This window comes from Polyodon spathula, chromosome 1 (assembly GCF_017654505.1).
Source record: "Polyodon spathula isolate WHYD16114869_AA chromosome 1, ASM1765450v1, whole genome shotgun sequence".
Classification (NCBI taxonomy): domain Eukaryota; kingdom Metazoa; phylum Chordata; class Actinopteri; order Acipenseriformes; family Polyodontidae; genus Polyodon; species Polyodon spathula.
In genome coordinates, this window is record NC_054534.1 from 68,238,754 (window position 1) to 68,255,952 (window position 17,199).

General features: G+C 40.3%; 1 protein-coding gene across 2 annotated transcripts; it reads right to left on the reverse strand.

Annotated features, from left to right (window-relative positions):
• Positions 1-452: 452 nt before the first annotated feature.
• On the reverse strand, positions 453-15,130 carry LOC121321489 (transmembrane protein 154-like). 2 transcript variants are annotated; one of them, XM_041260475.1, is made up of 6 exons: positions 14,721-15,128; positions 12,833-13,156; positions 12,203-12,263; positions 10,176-10,261; positions 4,531-4,582; positions 453-789 (listed from the first exon to the last, which is right to left on the reverse strand). In XM_041260475.1, exons 1-6 carry the CDS (start codon positions 14,818-14,820, stop codon positions 774-776), a joined length of 639 nt encoding a protein of 212 aa, XP_041116409.1. In that variant the 5' UTR covers positions 14,821-15,128; the 3' UTR covers positions 453-773. The 2 variants fall into 2 exon arrangements, with proteins under 2 accessions (XP_041116409.1, XP_041116401.1); XM_041260467.1 differs by lacking the exon at positions 453-789 and adding an exon at positions 797-4,382 and having other exon boundaries at positions 14,721-15,130.
• Between the last annotated feature and the right edge of the window lie 2,069 nt (positions 15,131-17,199).

Genomic DNA, 17,199 nt, shown 5'->3' on the forward strand with positions numbered 1-17,199 from the left:
ATTCTTTACGAAAAAAATAATATACTTAACTTTGTACATCTGTGGGTATGTATGTGATTTAAAACATACAAATAATATTCATAAATCAATTATATCTTTTACACATACAGGTAATTCAGACATTCATTTTAATACATGAAGCCAGTACATATTTTTATTACAATTTTAATTGTTATTGTTCTTTATTAGAACCTTTATAAAGTATATTAACACATCCTATCCAAAACTTGACAAACATTCTCAATAGCACTGCTTTTTGCCAATAGCTTACAGCAATGGCTTAAACATCTCTTCCCCACTGCTCTCCAGTGTTTTATACTGTACAGCATTTAAAGAGTAAGTAGCGGCTTTCCAAAAAATATAGTGTTACAAACCCCCACATGTTGCTACAGCTGTTTAAATAAAGTGTGTAATTTTCATTATTAAAATTCTGACAACGTTTTACACTTTAAAGTCTGTTTCAAAGCTCTTTCAAAATGTCCTCTCTAGTGCACTGACAGTGTAAGGATTATTACCCACATTGTCAAATCGGAAACACAACAATAAAGAAACCTGACGTGGTACAGAACAGAAAAGCCAGAGCACTAATTGTTATGTTTTTTTTTTTTTTTTTTAAATCGCTCTTCCCTCAGGGATTTAGAAGACAGATCTCAACAGAATGACAAACACCAATTACAACATATCTTGATGTAGCACTATTTCAAGAAGAACTGTATGTACCATTATTTTAATAGAAAATTGTAGATATTGATGATGAAGAAGAATAAACTGCTTCATGATTCCGACTCACTGCAAAAAAAAAAAGGTGGGGGGGCAGAGTTATTATTTAATACATTTCAGCTGCATTTCAATAATAAATCTCAACATATCAATGAATTGATGAGAAGCAACAGGCAAAAATTGTCACAAGAAACGGATGTCAGACTTTTTTTTTTTTTTTTTTTTTTTTTTTATGCAAACAGTAAAGGTCATATTTGGGGATGTATATTGCAAGATAATAATGACATATCCAGTCACACGACCTCCCCACATTTACTAATTTGGTAATAGTCTGAATACTGCATAAAAACTGCATACGCTGAATAAGGCTGTCAGCATTCAGAATATCACTATGGGATACTGGATTCAATGGACAGAAGCTGCGGTGTATAGTGAAGGCTCTATCCGCGGAGGCAGAGAGATGTAGCAACTAGTTCTGGTTGAGGAAGAAAAGAGGCTGATTGGGGACCTAAAAAAAGGCGATCAAGGATGTTAACACCAATGAATAGGAATAGATGGCTAAGATAAGTAAACAGGGATGGGTTGTGTGGGGGATAGAAGGGAGTGGTGCTGTGATGACAACATCACTCTTGAGCCTTCCTGGGGTATTGTGGGCTTGTCGACGAAACACAGAAGACAAGATGTGCCCATCTGATGACCCCTGTGAAGTGCCCCACCTAGCCCATTCCAGACAGTTGCCATGGTGAGGCTCTAGGGAGGCTGCACTTTGGGTGATCCCTGGAGCCAGCATCGCCGCCATTGTGTGTGCCGATGAGCCAGGGAGACCGCAAATAGGCTGATCCCTGGAGCCAGCATTACACTTGAGCCATCAACACTGGGTCAATAGGAAATTCATGTTACCTGGCGAAGGAAAAGCGCTAAAGGCTCACACATATATTACAGCGAAGCTATGTCTTGGTTGGTCCCCACCACAACTATCAAATTTTATCTTGGCGAAAGCCAAGTCCTATATTAGCATGAAGTAAATAACAGCTATTTTCATGTATTAAACATATTTGTGCATGTTTGAGATTTGAACATAAGCCCAAGGCTAGTATTAGAAATGCTTCTGTCTTCATGTAAATGGGGAATAATGGTAATCTGGACAGAAATATTGTACAAAACAGCCAAGGTGGAAAACAAATTTGATATCAACAAAAAGGGATAAGTTACAAATAAAGGAGTTTAACAAGACACTAAGGGGCCCATGTTTCACCCCAAATTTACATCTCTGGGAGCACTCTTTACTGACACTAAAAGCAGGGGGTCAAGTCAAGCCCCAATTAAATCTGGTTTAATTTGGACCGTGCCCCTTACTGACCAATGAAAATCTACTCCTTATTGAGTTGCACCAAACTTCCATAAATTCCAAGATAATTGCAACCAGATGCTACAGTTGTGATACTGTTCAAACCCCATGGTCAAACAAGAATTATATGGGTCAGAGTTCAGTAGCCAGTGAGCACTTTGGGAGGGTAAAATAGCAAGTAATAGTAAGAAAGGTCAGTTCTCAGAAAAAAGCTTGCATTGGATGACAGTGAAATACTGCACAACAGCAATAACCAGGCACTCCTATCCCGTTTTGAAAATGTCATATGTGAATGACAGGTCATATGTCAGTGATATGTAAGGTTGATACATTTCATAATACAGATACAAGGAGACATGCTTCAAAACATTTCCTACAACCATTAGTTAAAATATTCCATGTTAATGTTACAAAACTGAGAAACAAATAACCCACTGAAGGGACATTGAATTATATTACTTAGTTGTTTGGGTCAATGTCTTTATTTTCCTTTTTAGAAAAAATAGGAGTTCAATAAAGACCCCAATAAATGCTTTGTAAGTATGACCCTAGGACTCTTAATGAATTAAAAGGACTCTTAATGTCGTTTGTTGGGGTTGAATGTGCAAGTTTTGTTCAGCATCTAAATATAAAACTATTATTATGTGCCAATCTAAAATCACCTAGCTCAAAATATTAGTTATTGATCCTCTTAGTGTCTTTTGCAATGTCCCAGCAATGTTGAACACTCTGATCTTATATAATGTGTAACAGCAATCGGGAGACTAGATGTCTCGTACCGGTTTTGTGCGACATAAAACAGGTTGCCATTTCGCTTTTTCTATTTTGGCTTGCTTACAATGAGGAACACATGTTTTCATTTTCCTATAATGTACCTCCCCAAAAAGCTGTGTTAATCTTTTTATCTTGCACATTTTCCAATAAAAGAAATGAGTCCCTGAACATCTGGAGGCCTTGCATAGGAAAAGGTTTATGGCTCACAATGAGCTAACCCATTTAAAAGAGGAGGAAAATATTCAGCACAATTCTTGGTACATTCACCACATTTACAGCTAGGACTAGATTCATAAAAGTTTGCACGGTTTTCTCATTTGTTTTAGAAACCGCACAGGATACAAGGGTTGGTGTATGTTTTAAAAACTTGCATAGCTGGCTATTAAAAGATCTATAAATTGTTAGTCATTTTACACGTCACCCACAATTTATAAAATATATTAGCAAGCTAGGTTAAATTCTGAGCCCCTGGGAGACTGAGAGGGATGGCATGTGCAAAAGCAGCATGGATTGGATCACTCTCCCCGTCCCCCAGTATCATTGATTGGTTCTGACAATGACTGCCAGGTTTGTAATTGGCTTATTTAAGCACATATGAAGGGGGGTGTCTTGCTGTAAACAAGATTGAAAACTAGTACACCTGCAACATTTTATTTAGAGGTAAAGTATCCAATTTAAGGATGAATGCATTCAGAAAAATACAGGGGCTAATTATTGTTTTTGGTTTACTTTTAATTTGAAATTCCAAATAATTACTGTCTACAAGTGACATAAAATTATTGTGAATTGCATTTAATTTATTTTATTTGTCTGTTCTCATTACTGATATCAAGTAAAGAAATTAACTAAGTAATTTTCAAATTACAATTAGTTACGTTAAATTACTTTTAATTACTGTTGCAATGCAACAAAACCACTGTGTTAAGCATAAACAATACTAAAGCTACTTTTTAGTCAGTTTTTCAAATTAGTAAACTAAACCTATTTACGGTTGCAGTCTAGCTTTTTTTCAATCTTAATGGAATTATAGTATCAAGGGAAACAAACAAACAGACAGAACAAATAGGAACCAACCACCGGTGTGCAATGAAAATAAGGGTTTTATTTATGTATTTATTAGTATTAAAACAGTCTCCCTCTTATATTAATAATGTATACTTTTATGGGGTCCTGAGTTTGAAATACCCACACTCCCCAGATTGAATGTTTATACTGTGGGAGTCACCCATCTCCATCTGGGATTGCTTTGGGTGGGAGCACACAGCTAACAGCAGGTCCCTGCATCTTCTCTGCCTTTTATTCCATTAGGATTTCTTTCATCCTTCTGGGCAGGGGGCCATGCTGTCTAAGTTTTGCAAACCCTATCACTGGATCAAACATCGGACCTCCCTATGCAATGGATAACTGCATGATTGATGTCCTGTAATACTTTGAGTGTAACGTTGCGTTCCATCCCGGTTCACAGTGTTGGTTTTCCTCTGAATGTCAGTCCATAGCAGCAGTGCAGTTCACACATTAAATATGTGGTGTATGCAGAAAACTAAACACAGAGAGAACCAAACCAAAATAACTAGTTCCAAAACTGAAAAAGTGTACATTTTAATTTAAAAAAGAATAGCTATGTTTTCATACACTCTTGTAACTTTAGCTTCTTTTCTAAACAGATACCACCTGTTTATGATTCTTACCTGAGTTTGGAATCTGTTTCTTCTTTTACAGAAGGCAAGCCATCACTTTCAGCTGCAACAACAACACGATCAGCTTAGAATACACAAAAACCTCAACACATGTTTTGTTAATATCAATAAATAAACCCTGTTTACAATGGAAACTGCACACACTAAGTATATTTTTTGTTGGAAAAAGATTAGAATGTCTTAAGTAAATAAATCACTTAAAAAAGGGACATATAAAACCACAACAGAATCTGACAAAAAAAAAAGTTTTGAACTTTCTTTTATAGCCCCTTTCGATATGTGGTATATAGATCTTGTCACAGGATACCTATGTAATATTAGTGAACCTTTGGTGTGTGTGTGAGAGGCTGGAGCAGACACTGGACATTGGATTACTGATATGAGTATGGCTTGTAAAAGCGGAAGGACTAACAATACAGTGGAGACCTCTACTGTCAGGTTGAAAATTGCATTGCAGAAGCACAACACTGAATGAGAAAGACATGTGGAAAATGTAGGGAATTATTAACAAATGTGCTTTTTTTTTGGATGAAGTCAAACATGCTTTAAACAAAGGGGACACTGGGACAACCCACAACCCCTGTCAAGTTTCATCCACATTATTGCTATTAACTGTTTCTATATAACACGTTTTAATTACAATATGTATTTGTTTTTACTGTATATACTGCTAAGAAAGCATGTCATGTAAATATTACCTAATATACATTGCGATAAAGACCTCATATTTTACGATGTGAAAGAAGCACGCATTATGGTCAAGGTGAATTTGATATTTTGTATTCAATGCTACATCTCTAATTCACCACATTCTCCTTAAGATGTTGCATGAAGGAATGTCATCATCATTGAAAACACGACAGACATAGGACAAGCAGCTTTGGTACTAGAAATTCGAGCCAAAGCATGTTCTTAACTAAATTAATGTCAAACATTTCAAATGTTTAGAGATTTTTAAACGTGTCTTCAATGTTGACTGTGTTCCTTTATCATGGAAATTGCAACATAGTTTTTTTTTTTTTTAGCTAATACATTGGAACATACATTTTAAAGTTTAACATAATGTGTGAATCTTTTATATAGATAAATGTGAAAGCTAAAAAAAAAAATCACAGGGATACATAAGGTAATATTTACTGGATTATTTTGTTATACATTGTAGCGTCTGGTCTTTGCAGACCCGTTCAATGGGACTTGTTGCTGTTGCATCCTGTTTCCAACCAGGTCCGCTCTCTCCCGCCTGCGAACTCTATATAAAGCTGCAACATGCACGCTGACAGGAGAGAGTGACAGCAGCAAGAGCTGATGACCATTTTCGAGGTAAAACAACGGCACTTACAAGTGCCAACCCATTTCTCTAAAGCCACGGCACTTATAAGCGCCAATCCAATTCTACAATAAACGGCCTTTCCGGCGCCAAAGAAATCTTTAGAAGTGTTTCCTTTCTTCCCACTGGAACCCACTACACACTGCACCACACTGGCCACACTAGAAGGACTCGCCACTGAGAGCAGGGAATGGGCAGCTGCCTGGGCAAAAGTGAAGGCAGGTAGAGGAAAACAAATCGATGTCACACTCCCCCACACCCGCTGGCACAATGAAGAGTTTACTTCGCTGCAGGATGTGCCACCTCCACAACCCAGTTTCATGCTGCTTCCCCAGAAGCTCGACCTGGAACTCTCTGTGGCTGCTGAGCAGGACTCTGCCAGGGCAACAACCCGGAGGCCTTGGGGACTGCCGCCATCTCGTACCGAACCAGCATACGAGTCCACCAACCCGGGACCCTCACTACTAGAGGTCCAAGCTCGCTGCGAGACCATGCTGCAATGGATAGAAACTGGCAGCCCAACATGGAGAGAGCCCGCCGCCTGCCAAAATAACACCACCACTGCTCCCAGCTGCTGTATCACCGCACCGTGACCACAAACCCCCTGGCCCCAAGCCAAAGCTTCCCCGCTTCTCCGGCCAGACATCGCTGGAAGCCTTCCTGGCACAGTTTGAGATCGCAGGCACTGAGTACAGTTGGAGCTCCACCATCAAAGTGTCTTATCTAACCAAATCTCTTGATGGCAGCGCTGTAGAGAAACTGCTGGATTTGGAGCCAGAAGAGAGAGCTGATTACCATGTCCTTTTAAGGGCTTTTGAAGAGGCTGTTCAGGGAGAGCGAGTCCTACTTCTTGCTCCAGAACCAGCTACAGAACCACAGCCGGGCCCACAGAGAACACTTGGGAGCACTGGGAGCTGACATCAACCGCTTAGCCAGGAGAGCATACTGCAGTGAAGACAACAGCTTCATCCACTGCATCGTACTGGATGCGTTCTTACGCAGCATAGAACCCACAGTACTACGCTACCTAGTCCGTATTGCAGTCCTGGCCACCCTGGATAAGGCCATCAATCATGCTACCACCATCAAGGCTGTACTCTTGGACCAGCCTGCAGAACAACACACTACCAGTTGCCCAGTCTTCAGGGCTTGGCCAAAACATATCCATTATCCAATCTGTGCACCAGCACCTGCAAGACGCGGGTCTCAAGTTTCATCCAGGCATGTGCCTCTTGATGCAGCGCAAGGTTGCTTTCCTGGGGGAGGATGGGATTCGGACAGACACTAAGAAGGTGGAGGCTGTGCAGCGCTGGCCGGTCCTGGCAAACATAAGACAACTACGGGAGTTCCTAGGATTAGCCTCCTACTACTGCCGATTCATTCCCCGCTTCGCCACCATCGCCTGCTCCCCTCCTCAAGCTGCTACACAAATACCAAGCTTTCACATGGAGCCCTGAATGTGAAACCGCCTTTACATCACTCTAGGAAACCCTCATCAACACTCCAGTCCTAGTTTCCCCTGCCTTGGACAGCTCTTTCATCCTCAACACAGACACCAGTGACCAAGGTCTGGGTGCGTTCCTCTTCCAGCTACTGCCAGGAGGTGAGTGGGTCATCGCATACTGCAGCTGTGCTTTTAGCAAACCAGAGTGCAGGTATTATGTGACCCGCAGGGAACTACTGGCTGTTGTTGCCGCCCTGCACCAGTTCCGAGCCTACCTCACCAGCCGTCACTTCACCTTGCGCACCGACCATGTGTCGCTTCAGTGGCTGGTAAACTTTAAGGGGCCCGAAGGACAGTTGGCACACTGGCTGGAGCAGCTCCAGGAGTTAGCTAACGCCATCCTGCACAGAGCGGGTATACAGCGCGCCAATGCGGATACCCAATCACTCCGTCCCTGTGCACTTGAAGGTTGCCACTACTGACTAACCAGAGAGCAACAGGACCACGAGGAGGACTCGAGAACTCGCCACTCGAGAGGAGGGGTGGCAACTGGTGGTTCTGCGTCCTCTCCAGAACCAGGTCTTGTTGACCATGCACGGCACCCCTGGGGTGTACCTTTGGGGTGCACAAGACGCTGCGACGGCTACGGCAGAGCTATTACTGGATTTGGAGCCACAGCGATGTGGAGGACTACTGCTGTCGCTGCAACCGGTGTGCTGCAGGAAAGACCCCCTGGGACAGTTCCATGCCCACCTACAACAACACCAGTCCGGAGATCCCATGGAACGAGTCGCCATTGATGTGCTGGGTCACCTGCCACTCACTGAGTATGGAAACAAGTACGTGTTGGTGGCAATGGACTACTTCAGCAAATGGCCAGAAACGTACGCGCTCCCTAACGAAAAAACCTCTACCGTTGCTAATGCTTTCATAGAGGGCTTCTTTATGCTCTTCGGCATACCCCAGGAGCTTCACTCGGATCAGGGTCGAAACTTCGAGAGCTGAGTGTTTGCTGAACTAATGCTGGGTAAGGAGCACCAAACACCTACTGAGCTAGTCTTCAGTCGGCTGCCAGACCAGCAACACCCCTGCCAGCTTCAGGACTGTCTGGACACCGCACATCTGTTCACCAGACACCAGCTCCAGGCAGCCAGAATGCGCCAGAAGCACAATTATGATGTGCATGATAGAGGGAGAGTCTTCCAGTCTGGAGAACAAGTGTGGGTATACAGTCCAATGAGGAGATGGGGTCGCGGTCCCAAACTTGACAGCCCCTGGGTCGGCCTTTGCTTGGTCTTGGAGCAGGTAGGCGAGGTGGTCTACCGCGTCTAGTTGCCTTTCCCCAGTCAGAAGGTGATGCTGCACTGGGATCACTTGGATCCCTACCTAGGCAACCAGTTAGCAAGAGCCGAGGCTGGTCCGGACGAACCAGAGGAGAGCTGCCCATCAACTCCCTCCACCTCTACAGCCCCACGTTCACAATGCCACCCTGGGCCAGCTGCAGAACTGAGCGTGCTGTCAACACGGGGGTCCACTCCTGCTTCTGGCCCCCTGTACCTTCCCCGCCCAGTCTATATTCTACGTCAGACTGAGAGGGACAATGTATGACATCATCCATCAGCGCCGCTTGCCTATTCGCTACCGGACTGAAGCAGGTTCTTCCCAGGCCGGGAAGTGTTTACGTGGGGGGCAGTGTAGCACCGGGTCTCGTGGACCCGCTGAATGGGACTTGCTGCTGTTGAGGCCTGGTTCCAACCAGGTCCACTCTTTCCCGCCTGCGGACTCTATATAAAGCTGCAACCTGCGCACTGACAGGAGAGAGTGCTGAGAGAGTGACAGCAGAAAGAGCTGAAGACCATCTTTAGAAGTCTGGCTGCTTTCTTTCCACTGCCGCCACAGTATACTTATGTACTTTAAATAAATGTCCCAACAATACAATCTAAACAACTAACAATAATATCACTGGTTTCTTCTTGTGTTTGTGTACTGTACTTCAAATTTGAAATATGCATATGTTTCAAAGACAACACTATCAAAGTAATTGCTGCTACTGCTGCTGTTTCCTGGTGTGACAATACTTCCTGTGCTGTGGTTCAGTTTAATTACAATGGAAGCGATCAGGAAGGATTTATTTATTTTAGCTACATTTATCTTTCATTAATCTTAATTATTGCACTTCTAATATTACCTTAATCATGCCATCAATGGTTAGGCGCTTCTCAGTATGTGCAATTTCCCATGGTTCTATCACACCACAGGTTTTCCTGTGTTTGCATCTGCACGTCTTTTGTTTATCTTGTGGTTACAGTTTCTCAACATATACAGAAAGACCATGGTTTATTTTCACAACACAAGGGTTCCGATCTGTAGATCATTATCAGGCTTATCCTCAAAAGGATCAAACTCAATTTTTTTTTTTTTTTTTTGCTCATATTCTACCACCTTGTCTTGCACACAGGGTTCAGCAGCATCAATACCTCCTGTTACTCTTGCACCACATACAAATCAAGCTTTTGCATTATAGTTGTGCGTTCATTGCCATTTCTTCATTAACTTTCTAATCAAAACTTATTATTTTGAAAGAAGCATTTATTTAATAAAATATGTTTCAATTCAAAAGAGGATTCTTTAGGCATTGTACTCTTTACAAAGCCAAGGTTTCAAATTATGCTGTAAAAAAACAAATGTATTACATATTCCATGCATTCTTTTTTGGCATCTATTTGGATTCCAGTTTGAATACAAAAATACACTGAAACTGAATGTATTTTTTTGAATGGTAATAATGTATAAATGAATAAATTCAAATAATGGAAATCGCTACAGAACAGAATATATAAAAAATATACATATAGTTCCGCTTACAAGGTTTCTTTGGAGTATCCATCCATTTTTCCAGATCTTCCATGTCCAGTTCCAGAACAGAGGGGATGTCATCCTCAAACAAAAGGCTTGAAAAAAAAATACATTACATTCTTAACAAGCTACTTTAAAAGCCAAAATGTTCAAAACTAAAAGCAAGCAACCTTATTAGTTACAAGACGGCATGCAATATAATAGCTATACCCTCACGTCAGGGTAATTCCTTGACCGGCTGGGCAAGCTAGTGACAGGTAACCACATCTAATTATTAATCCCCTTGGAAAAGTCCTTATTGCTCCAGTATTATGAGCCATCCAATCAGGGCCTTAATTGTTTTTGCTTACCGGAAGCCTACTTGTCTGTCTGTCTATTTGGAGAACAGGGCATGCTTCTACCAGAAGAAAGCCACAACAACTTTGTTTACAAGATAATCTTGTAGACTTCTTTACCATTTTTGTTATGTTTAGTTATAATTTATCTTCTCATTTTTTCTCATTGGTTTATGTGCAGCAATGTAATTCAATAAACAAAAAAATACTGCAAAACAGTAACAGAAGCTGGATACGCTACTGACTGATACTTGTCATTGTTAAATCTGCATTGAATGGGCTAGATTGTATAGTTTAATTTTACTTATCTTGGTGTTGTGTTTTAATGTTTGTATTGTTTTATGCTGTCACATCAACGTTGTTGTTTTTTTGTTTTTTTGATGGATGCAGTTTGAGCCTTCTCGGCCCAGTCACCATTGTAAATGAGAAATTGTTTTCAGCAGTTTTTAACTTGGTGTGAGATAGCAGGGAGGGGGTTAAAATCCTCCCTGCTTAAAAAACCATGTGAAAATGCACTTTTGGGTGAATGGGCTAAGGGTTTGTAATTGTTTAATTGTTTAATTGTCTAGACAAGCCAGCCGAGTGCAGGGTATTTAAGAGAGGCAGCCAGTCTGTTTTGGGCTGCTGCTGAGTGAGGAGCTTGACTGTGTGTGTGAGCAAGCAAGCAGTCATTTTGAAAAGGTATCATGTGAAATTTGTGTTTTTTTTGGCAGGTAAACTGCGTATCCATCCTGCAATCAGGAACCTGTAATGAATGTTTAGTCAGTGCTCCGAAGGAGCTAGGTGTTTTGTTTTTTTGCTTATTTTTGTTATTAAAGTTGCGCATCAGTGCTATTTTTCTTTCAATCTTGTGTGTTGACTATGATTTTAGAAGGGAAAAGAACCCAAGTGGGTCTGTTTGGTGAGCCGGCCGTCACACTTGGTTAAATAAAGGAATTTTACTGAAATACGTACACTACAGCTATGGCTGAACGTTTTGCATCACAACGCTATAGAATTAACTAATTTTGCTTCATCAAGTTGAATGAAACCTGCTGAATAATGTTACGTTAACACATTGAATTACATACTGCTTTGAAAAATGTGACATTTAAAAATCTAACACAAAATACTGTATTACTGTTATAGCTTCCGGTAGACTTTTGCAATATCATTTTGTAGTTTCTTTGATTTCATGATGTTAAATAAGATTTAATTTGTTTGTTGTTGGAAAAGTTGTTTGTTTTGTAATATCTTTTGGCAAAATTATGCTTGTATAGTAAAGTTCTAGCTGATGCAAAATTTTTGGCCATAGCTGTATATTTGAGTGCGCTTCAGAATTGCTGTAGTTCTGCATTATTGCCACAGTATTTATTTCTAAGTGATATCAATGGAGAAAGCATGACTATATTTTCATCTCCACTGTCTGACAGAAACTGTTCTGGCTACATGACATCACGCCCTGCTGCTTGTTATTAGTCACATGGGATATATCATTCAATGGCATGGGGCAGCTGAATGTGTGCCTTCCCTGATACAAGCTTGCTTTCTCTGACGTGTCTATCAGCAAAAATTGATAATCTAAAATGAGACTCCAAATGTCTGAACCAGCAGCAGGGCCATCTTAAAACTTGCACAGGCAGCTCCAAATCTGGAAAGCTGCAAGACATAATATATGGTCTCATACCACACTGCTAACTACAGTACCAGTGAATGCATTACCTTTCTGTCTTCACAGTGTCTGTGTCAACACCATGCAGCTGATCAAAATCCTTCATGTAGGCTGCAAGAGAAAAAGAACAGTTTAGAGCAGTGAGCACTTGCACAAAGCTACAGGTAATCATCTCTAGCCCAATCTGACATGCGTGTGGGCAAGACATTGTTAAAATATGCATGTTGTAAAGTGTCCCTTATTGTGTATGTGGGGAGCATCATATTATTCAAACATTGGCTAACCAAATATTATATTGTTCCTCAGTTCTGACTATGATATGCAGAATATTTATGTTGTAATGAATTCTACTTGATTCTAATGACTATAAATTAAAATACAATGATTTTAAAAGAACAACTTGGTATGGGTGTAATCTATCAGTTATTTTAACTGATGTTCTTCTGATAAGTAATTTACACTGTAGTTTGGGAAGTCTGAAATGAGAAACATCTTTTCTTTCTGGATGTGCTTGTCTTTCTTTTAATAAAACAAAGTGGTGTGTGTAATTCTTGTGTTCAGATTAGATAGAATCCTCACTGCAGCAAGCTGCCCATATTCAGCTATGCTGAACAGTCAGATCCCAGATTCTTACCCTGGGTGCTGCATTCAAGCAGATGGAACAATATTGGAAAACATACCTAAAGTCATAGTATTTCTTTTACGACGTTTAATCATCACTCCAATCACAACTGCCAATAGCATTAGTAGAAGCACAAGAGGAATGGCAACTGCCAAGTAGATGTTAGAATTGGAGAAAAGTAGATGCAGCTCATTCGGAGGAGGGGTTAGATTGTCGTCAGAGTCAGATCTGCCCGAGCTTCTTTTCAAATTCTCTTCAAAGTATTCGTTTGGGGTTTTACGTTCCAGATCCACTGAACCATTACTTAAAATATTCTCCAAAACATCCCCACTCGAGCCATCTTCAAGGTCCTTGCTAAAAGAGTTATAGTCTTCGCAATTCACTGAAAAGAGATAAAACAGAATAAAAAATGTTAAACATTTTCTTTTCATGGATTAAAATGAAAAGTCTTCAAATGGTGTTATAGATTACAGTATCGACATAGTTCTCATTTTAAAGATTCTTAATATGCGCAGGATTTAAATGCCCCTTAAACTCTATAATAATCCTGCTGCTGTTATTTTTCGGCATCAATATTAAGATTTACTGCTGTTTAGATCAGTGTCTTTAATTGAACAGTTCATGCTAAACAGCAAAATGGACACCAGCCTCATTTTTAGACTGAAGTCGGTATCAAAAATAAGTACACTTTACACACACTCCAGCAACCTTGTAAATAACAAATGGTTGAAGGAATTATGTTGTTGCAGAGACAGGGTAATACAGCATTGTACCCTCACAATGTGAGACATAATAGAGTCTAACTGAGTTATCTTAACAGTTAAGTTATCTTAAGTATCTTAACTGTTCTTCATGTTTAGATTCACTTTGTATCATTCTGTTTTCATCCTGACAACTTTTTCAACCCCCTTTGGCTTAAAGCACGTCTAACTTCCAATTACAACTTTTGCCTATGAAGCTGTCCCTCTGCTAAACTACTAGTTAAGAAACACCACACAACATTATCGATTGGCACAGTAAAAATGCTTCAAAAAACACTGCAACTCCAGGTTTAATTATTGCATACACTTTACACAGACTGGGATAGTCCTGGAGCTTAGACATGATTCAGAGAGCTATATTAAGGCCACGGGGTGACAAACCATCTGAATCTAAAGTAATTCTAAACAAACAAAAATACATTAGTCAAGATACCCATAGCACGTTGTTCATGAATATACTATATGGACCATGTTATAATTTTAAAAAACAATTTCAATCAACAAAACGCTATACAGTGCAACATCAAATAGGCAGTCTGGTTAGAGATTTTCTGGATAATTGTCTGACATCTTAAAGTAATAAGGACGCTTCGCAAGACCGAAAACAACTGCAGATGCGTAGCTTTCAGTGTTTTAAAAGCAAAATATTAATTATGTTAATAAAAAGAACATGAGTTTTATGAGGACCAGGTAGTGTTCCTGTTGGTTGACAGTCACGTTAATAGACTTCCGGGTAATCGACTCTATACTGTAGTTATTTTTATGACTTTTAAAAAAAGAGCTATTATTCTGTTGTCAGGTTAAATGCAGGCAGTAATACATTCTTTTTGAAGAAAAATGTTGTCACAAGCTAAACCATGCTCAGCCTGGAGAGAAACCATTACAGAAAAGGGGATTCTTCAGATTTGTCCAAACAAGTTTGTCATCTTTTTTTTAAACAGATAGATGTTTAAATACCTCAGTGTCTCCCAGCAATACTAGCCATTACGTTACATTACATTTGTTAACTAAGGTGTTGAAATACAAGTGCATGGTCCACGCTACAGCTCAATCATACCGTACATCATTAACTTCCTCGCAGGGTGTAACCCATACAAATGAGTTCTATAAAAAGAGGATTTTGTGCCTCAGTAACATGTCCCCTTCACAGGAAAGGGAACATTTGTATAATATAAAAACACGTACCAGTTCCAGTAAACGTGGCAGCCAGTAGAATTAGGAGGAAAGACATTTCCCAGCCTTTTTGTTGCCCTCTAAACTTGGTCAAGTGAAGACATAATGCCATTGTGCCCTGATTTCCTTACTCACTTACATGTCAACATTTCCTGTTTCCTGGCTGGGTTTTCTTAATTAATTATCTGAGTAAAAACTGCTTGATGGTTTTGGCAAGTGATGTAATCAGCTATGGGCTTGTGGCAGCAAGAATCACCAGCTGAGGTATGCAGGAGTGTTGAATGCAATACACACAATTTCTCTGGAGGGCAATGGCTGACAAAGAGGAATGCATTTCTCTTGACAGTTGAAGACAGGGTTAAATGTAATTCAGCATTTCATTTTCAAGATGGGGATCACCTTCATAAATACACTGACTTGCAATCCACTTACCAACTTTTGTTTTATGAATACTGCATTACTTCAATGCTGAAACTGTTGTGTGTGTGTGTTGTGTGTGTATATATATATATATATATATATATATATATATATACACACACACACACACACACACATAGCTCTGGAAAAAATTAATAGACCAATGCAAAATTATCAGTTTCTCTGGTTTTACTATTTATAGGTATGTGTTTGGGTAAAATGAACATTTTTGTTTTATTCTATAAACTACTGACAACATTTCTCCCAAATTCCAAATAAAAATATTGTCATTTAGAGCATTTATTTGCAGAAAATGACAACTGGTCAAAATAACAAAAAAGATGCAGTGTTGTCAGACCTCGAATAATGCAAAGAAAATAAGTTCATATTCATTTTTAAACAACACAATACTAATGTTTTAACTTAGGAAGAGTTCAGAAATCAATATTTGGTGGAATAACCCAGATTTTCAAGTACAGCTTTCATGCATCTTGGCATGCTCTCCACCAGTCTTTCACATTGATGTTGGGTGACTTTATGCCACTCCTGGAGCAGAAATTCAAGCAGCTCAGCTTTGTTTGATGGCTTGTGACCATCCATCTTCCTCTTGATCACATTCCAGAGGTATTCAATGGGGTTCAGGTCTGGAGATTGGGCTGGCCATGACAGGGTCTTGATCTGGTGGTCCTCCATCCACACCTTGATTGACCTGGCTTTATGGCATGGAGCATTGTCCTGCTGGAAAAACCAATCCTCAGAGTTGGGGACATTGTCAGAGCAGAAGGAAGCAAGTTTTTTTCCAGGACAACCTTGTACTTGGCTTGATTCATGCCAAAGCTGCCCGATTCCAGCCTTGCTGAAGCACCGCCAGATCATCACCGATCCTCCACCACATTTCCCAGTGGGACGACAGGTGTTGGGCAAAGCTGAAAATTGGACTCATCTGGTGGTGCTTCAGCAAGGCTGGAATCGGGCAGCTTTGGCAACTTGCTTATAAAAATGAATATGAACTTATTTTCTTTGCATTATTCGAGGTCTGACAACACTGCATCTTTTTTGTTATTTTGACCAGTTGTCATTTTCCGTGAATAAATGCTACAAATGACAATATTTTTATTTGGAATTTGGGAGAAATGTTGTCAGTAGTTTATAGAATAAAACAAAAATGTTCATTTTACCCAAACACATACCTATAAATAGTAAAACCAGAGAAACTGATAATTTTGCAGTGGTCTCAATTTTTTCCAGAGCTGTGTGTGTGTGTGTGTGTATATATATATATAATGTTAGCCAGCGTAGTTCGGGTGGCGTGGAGCTGGGGGCTTCTACTTTCCTGTTAATTAATACCTATTTTCTATTTAAGCCTTGATCACTTGCACCTTCGCTGTCTAGTGTTTAGTTTTGAATCCTGACTGGTAGTGGTATGCATTACTCTGCTAAAAGATATATATATATATATATATAAACAATTCTACGAAGATCATTCTTTCAAATAACATTAAATACTTGCAAGCTTACTTGCCTGGAAAAGCCTTTTTCCCATGCCTTTCCTTCCAACTCAGATGAGTTTCTGCGCTGGTACTCTACTCTAAAACTGCTAGTATGCCCAGAGTCAGGGGTTTCCTGTCCGCTGGGGCCACCAGAGTTTTTCCCCTAATCAGCCTCAAGGGGTTTTTTCCTCACCACTGAGCGGCAGGTATACATATAGTCACACCATACAATCACTAACTATCCTTCTGTTTGTCCCATTTTGTCCTTCTGGTCTTTTGTTTATGTTATGCGCTGGCATGTGCTGTCTTTTGTTTGTCTCACGGTGTGGGAGATTTCGCGCGGACCATCCTTTTGGGGGCAAGTGAGTCTCACTTTACCTTCAGGGGGGTTCTCACCATGTGAGTCAGAGCGGACCCCCGGCCACATTCTATCCTTTTAAAGCTCCTGCGCTAATCTTACCTCACTCGAGGCTCTGTTCTATACTGCGCCTTACTTTCGGGATGTGGCTACTCCGTGCTTGAGTCCCATATTAAACTCTATGCCTTGTCCTTATTTCAGGTCCCAGGCAGTGTGAAGTTTC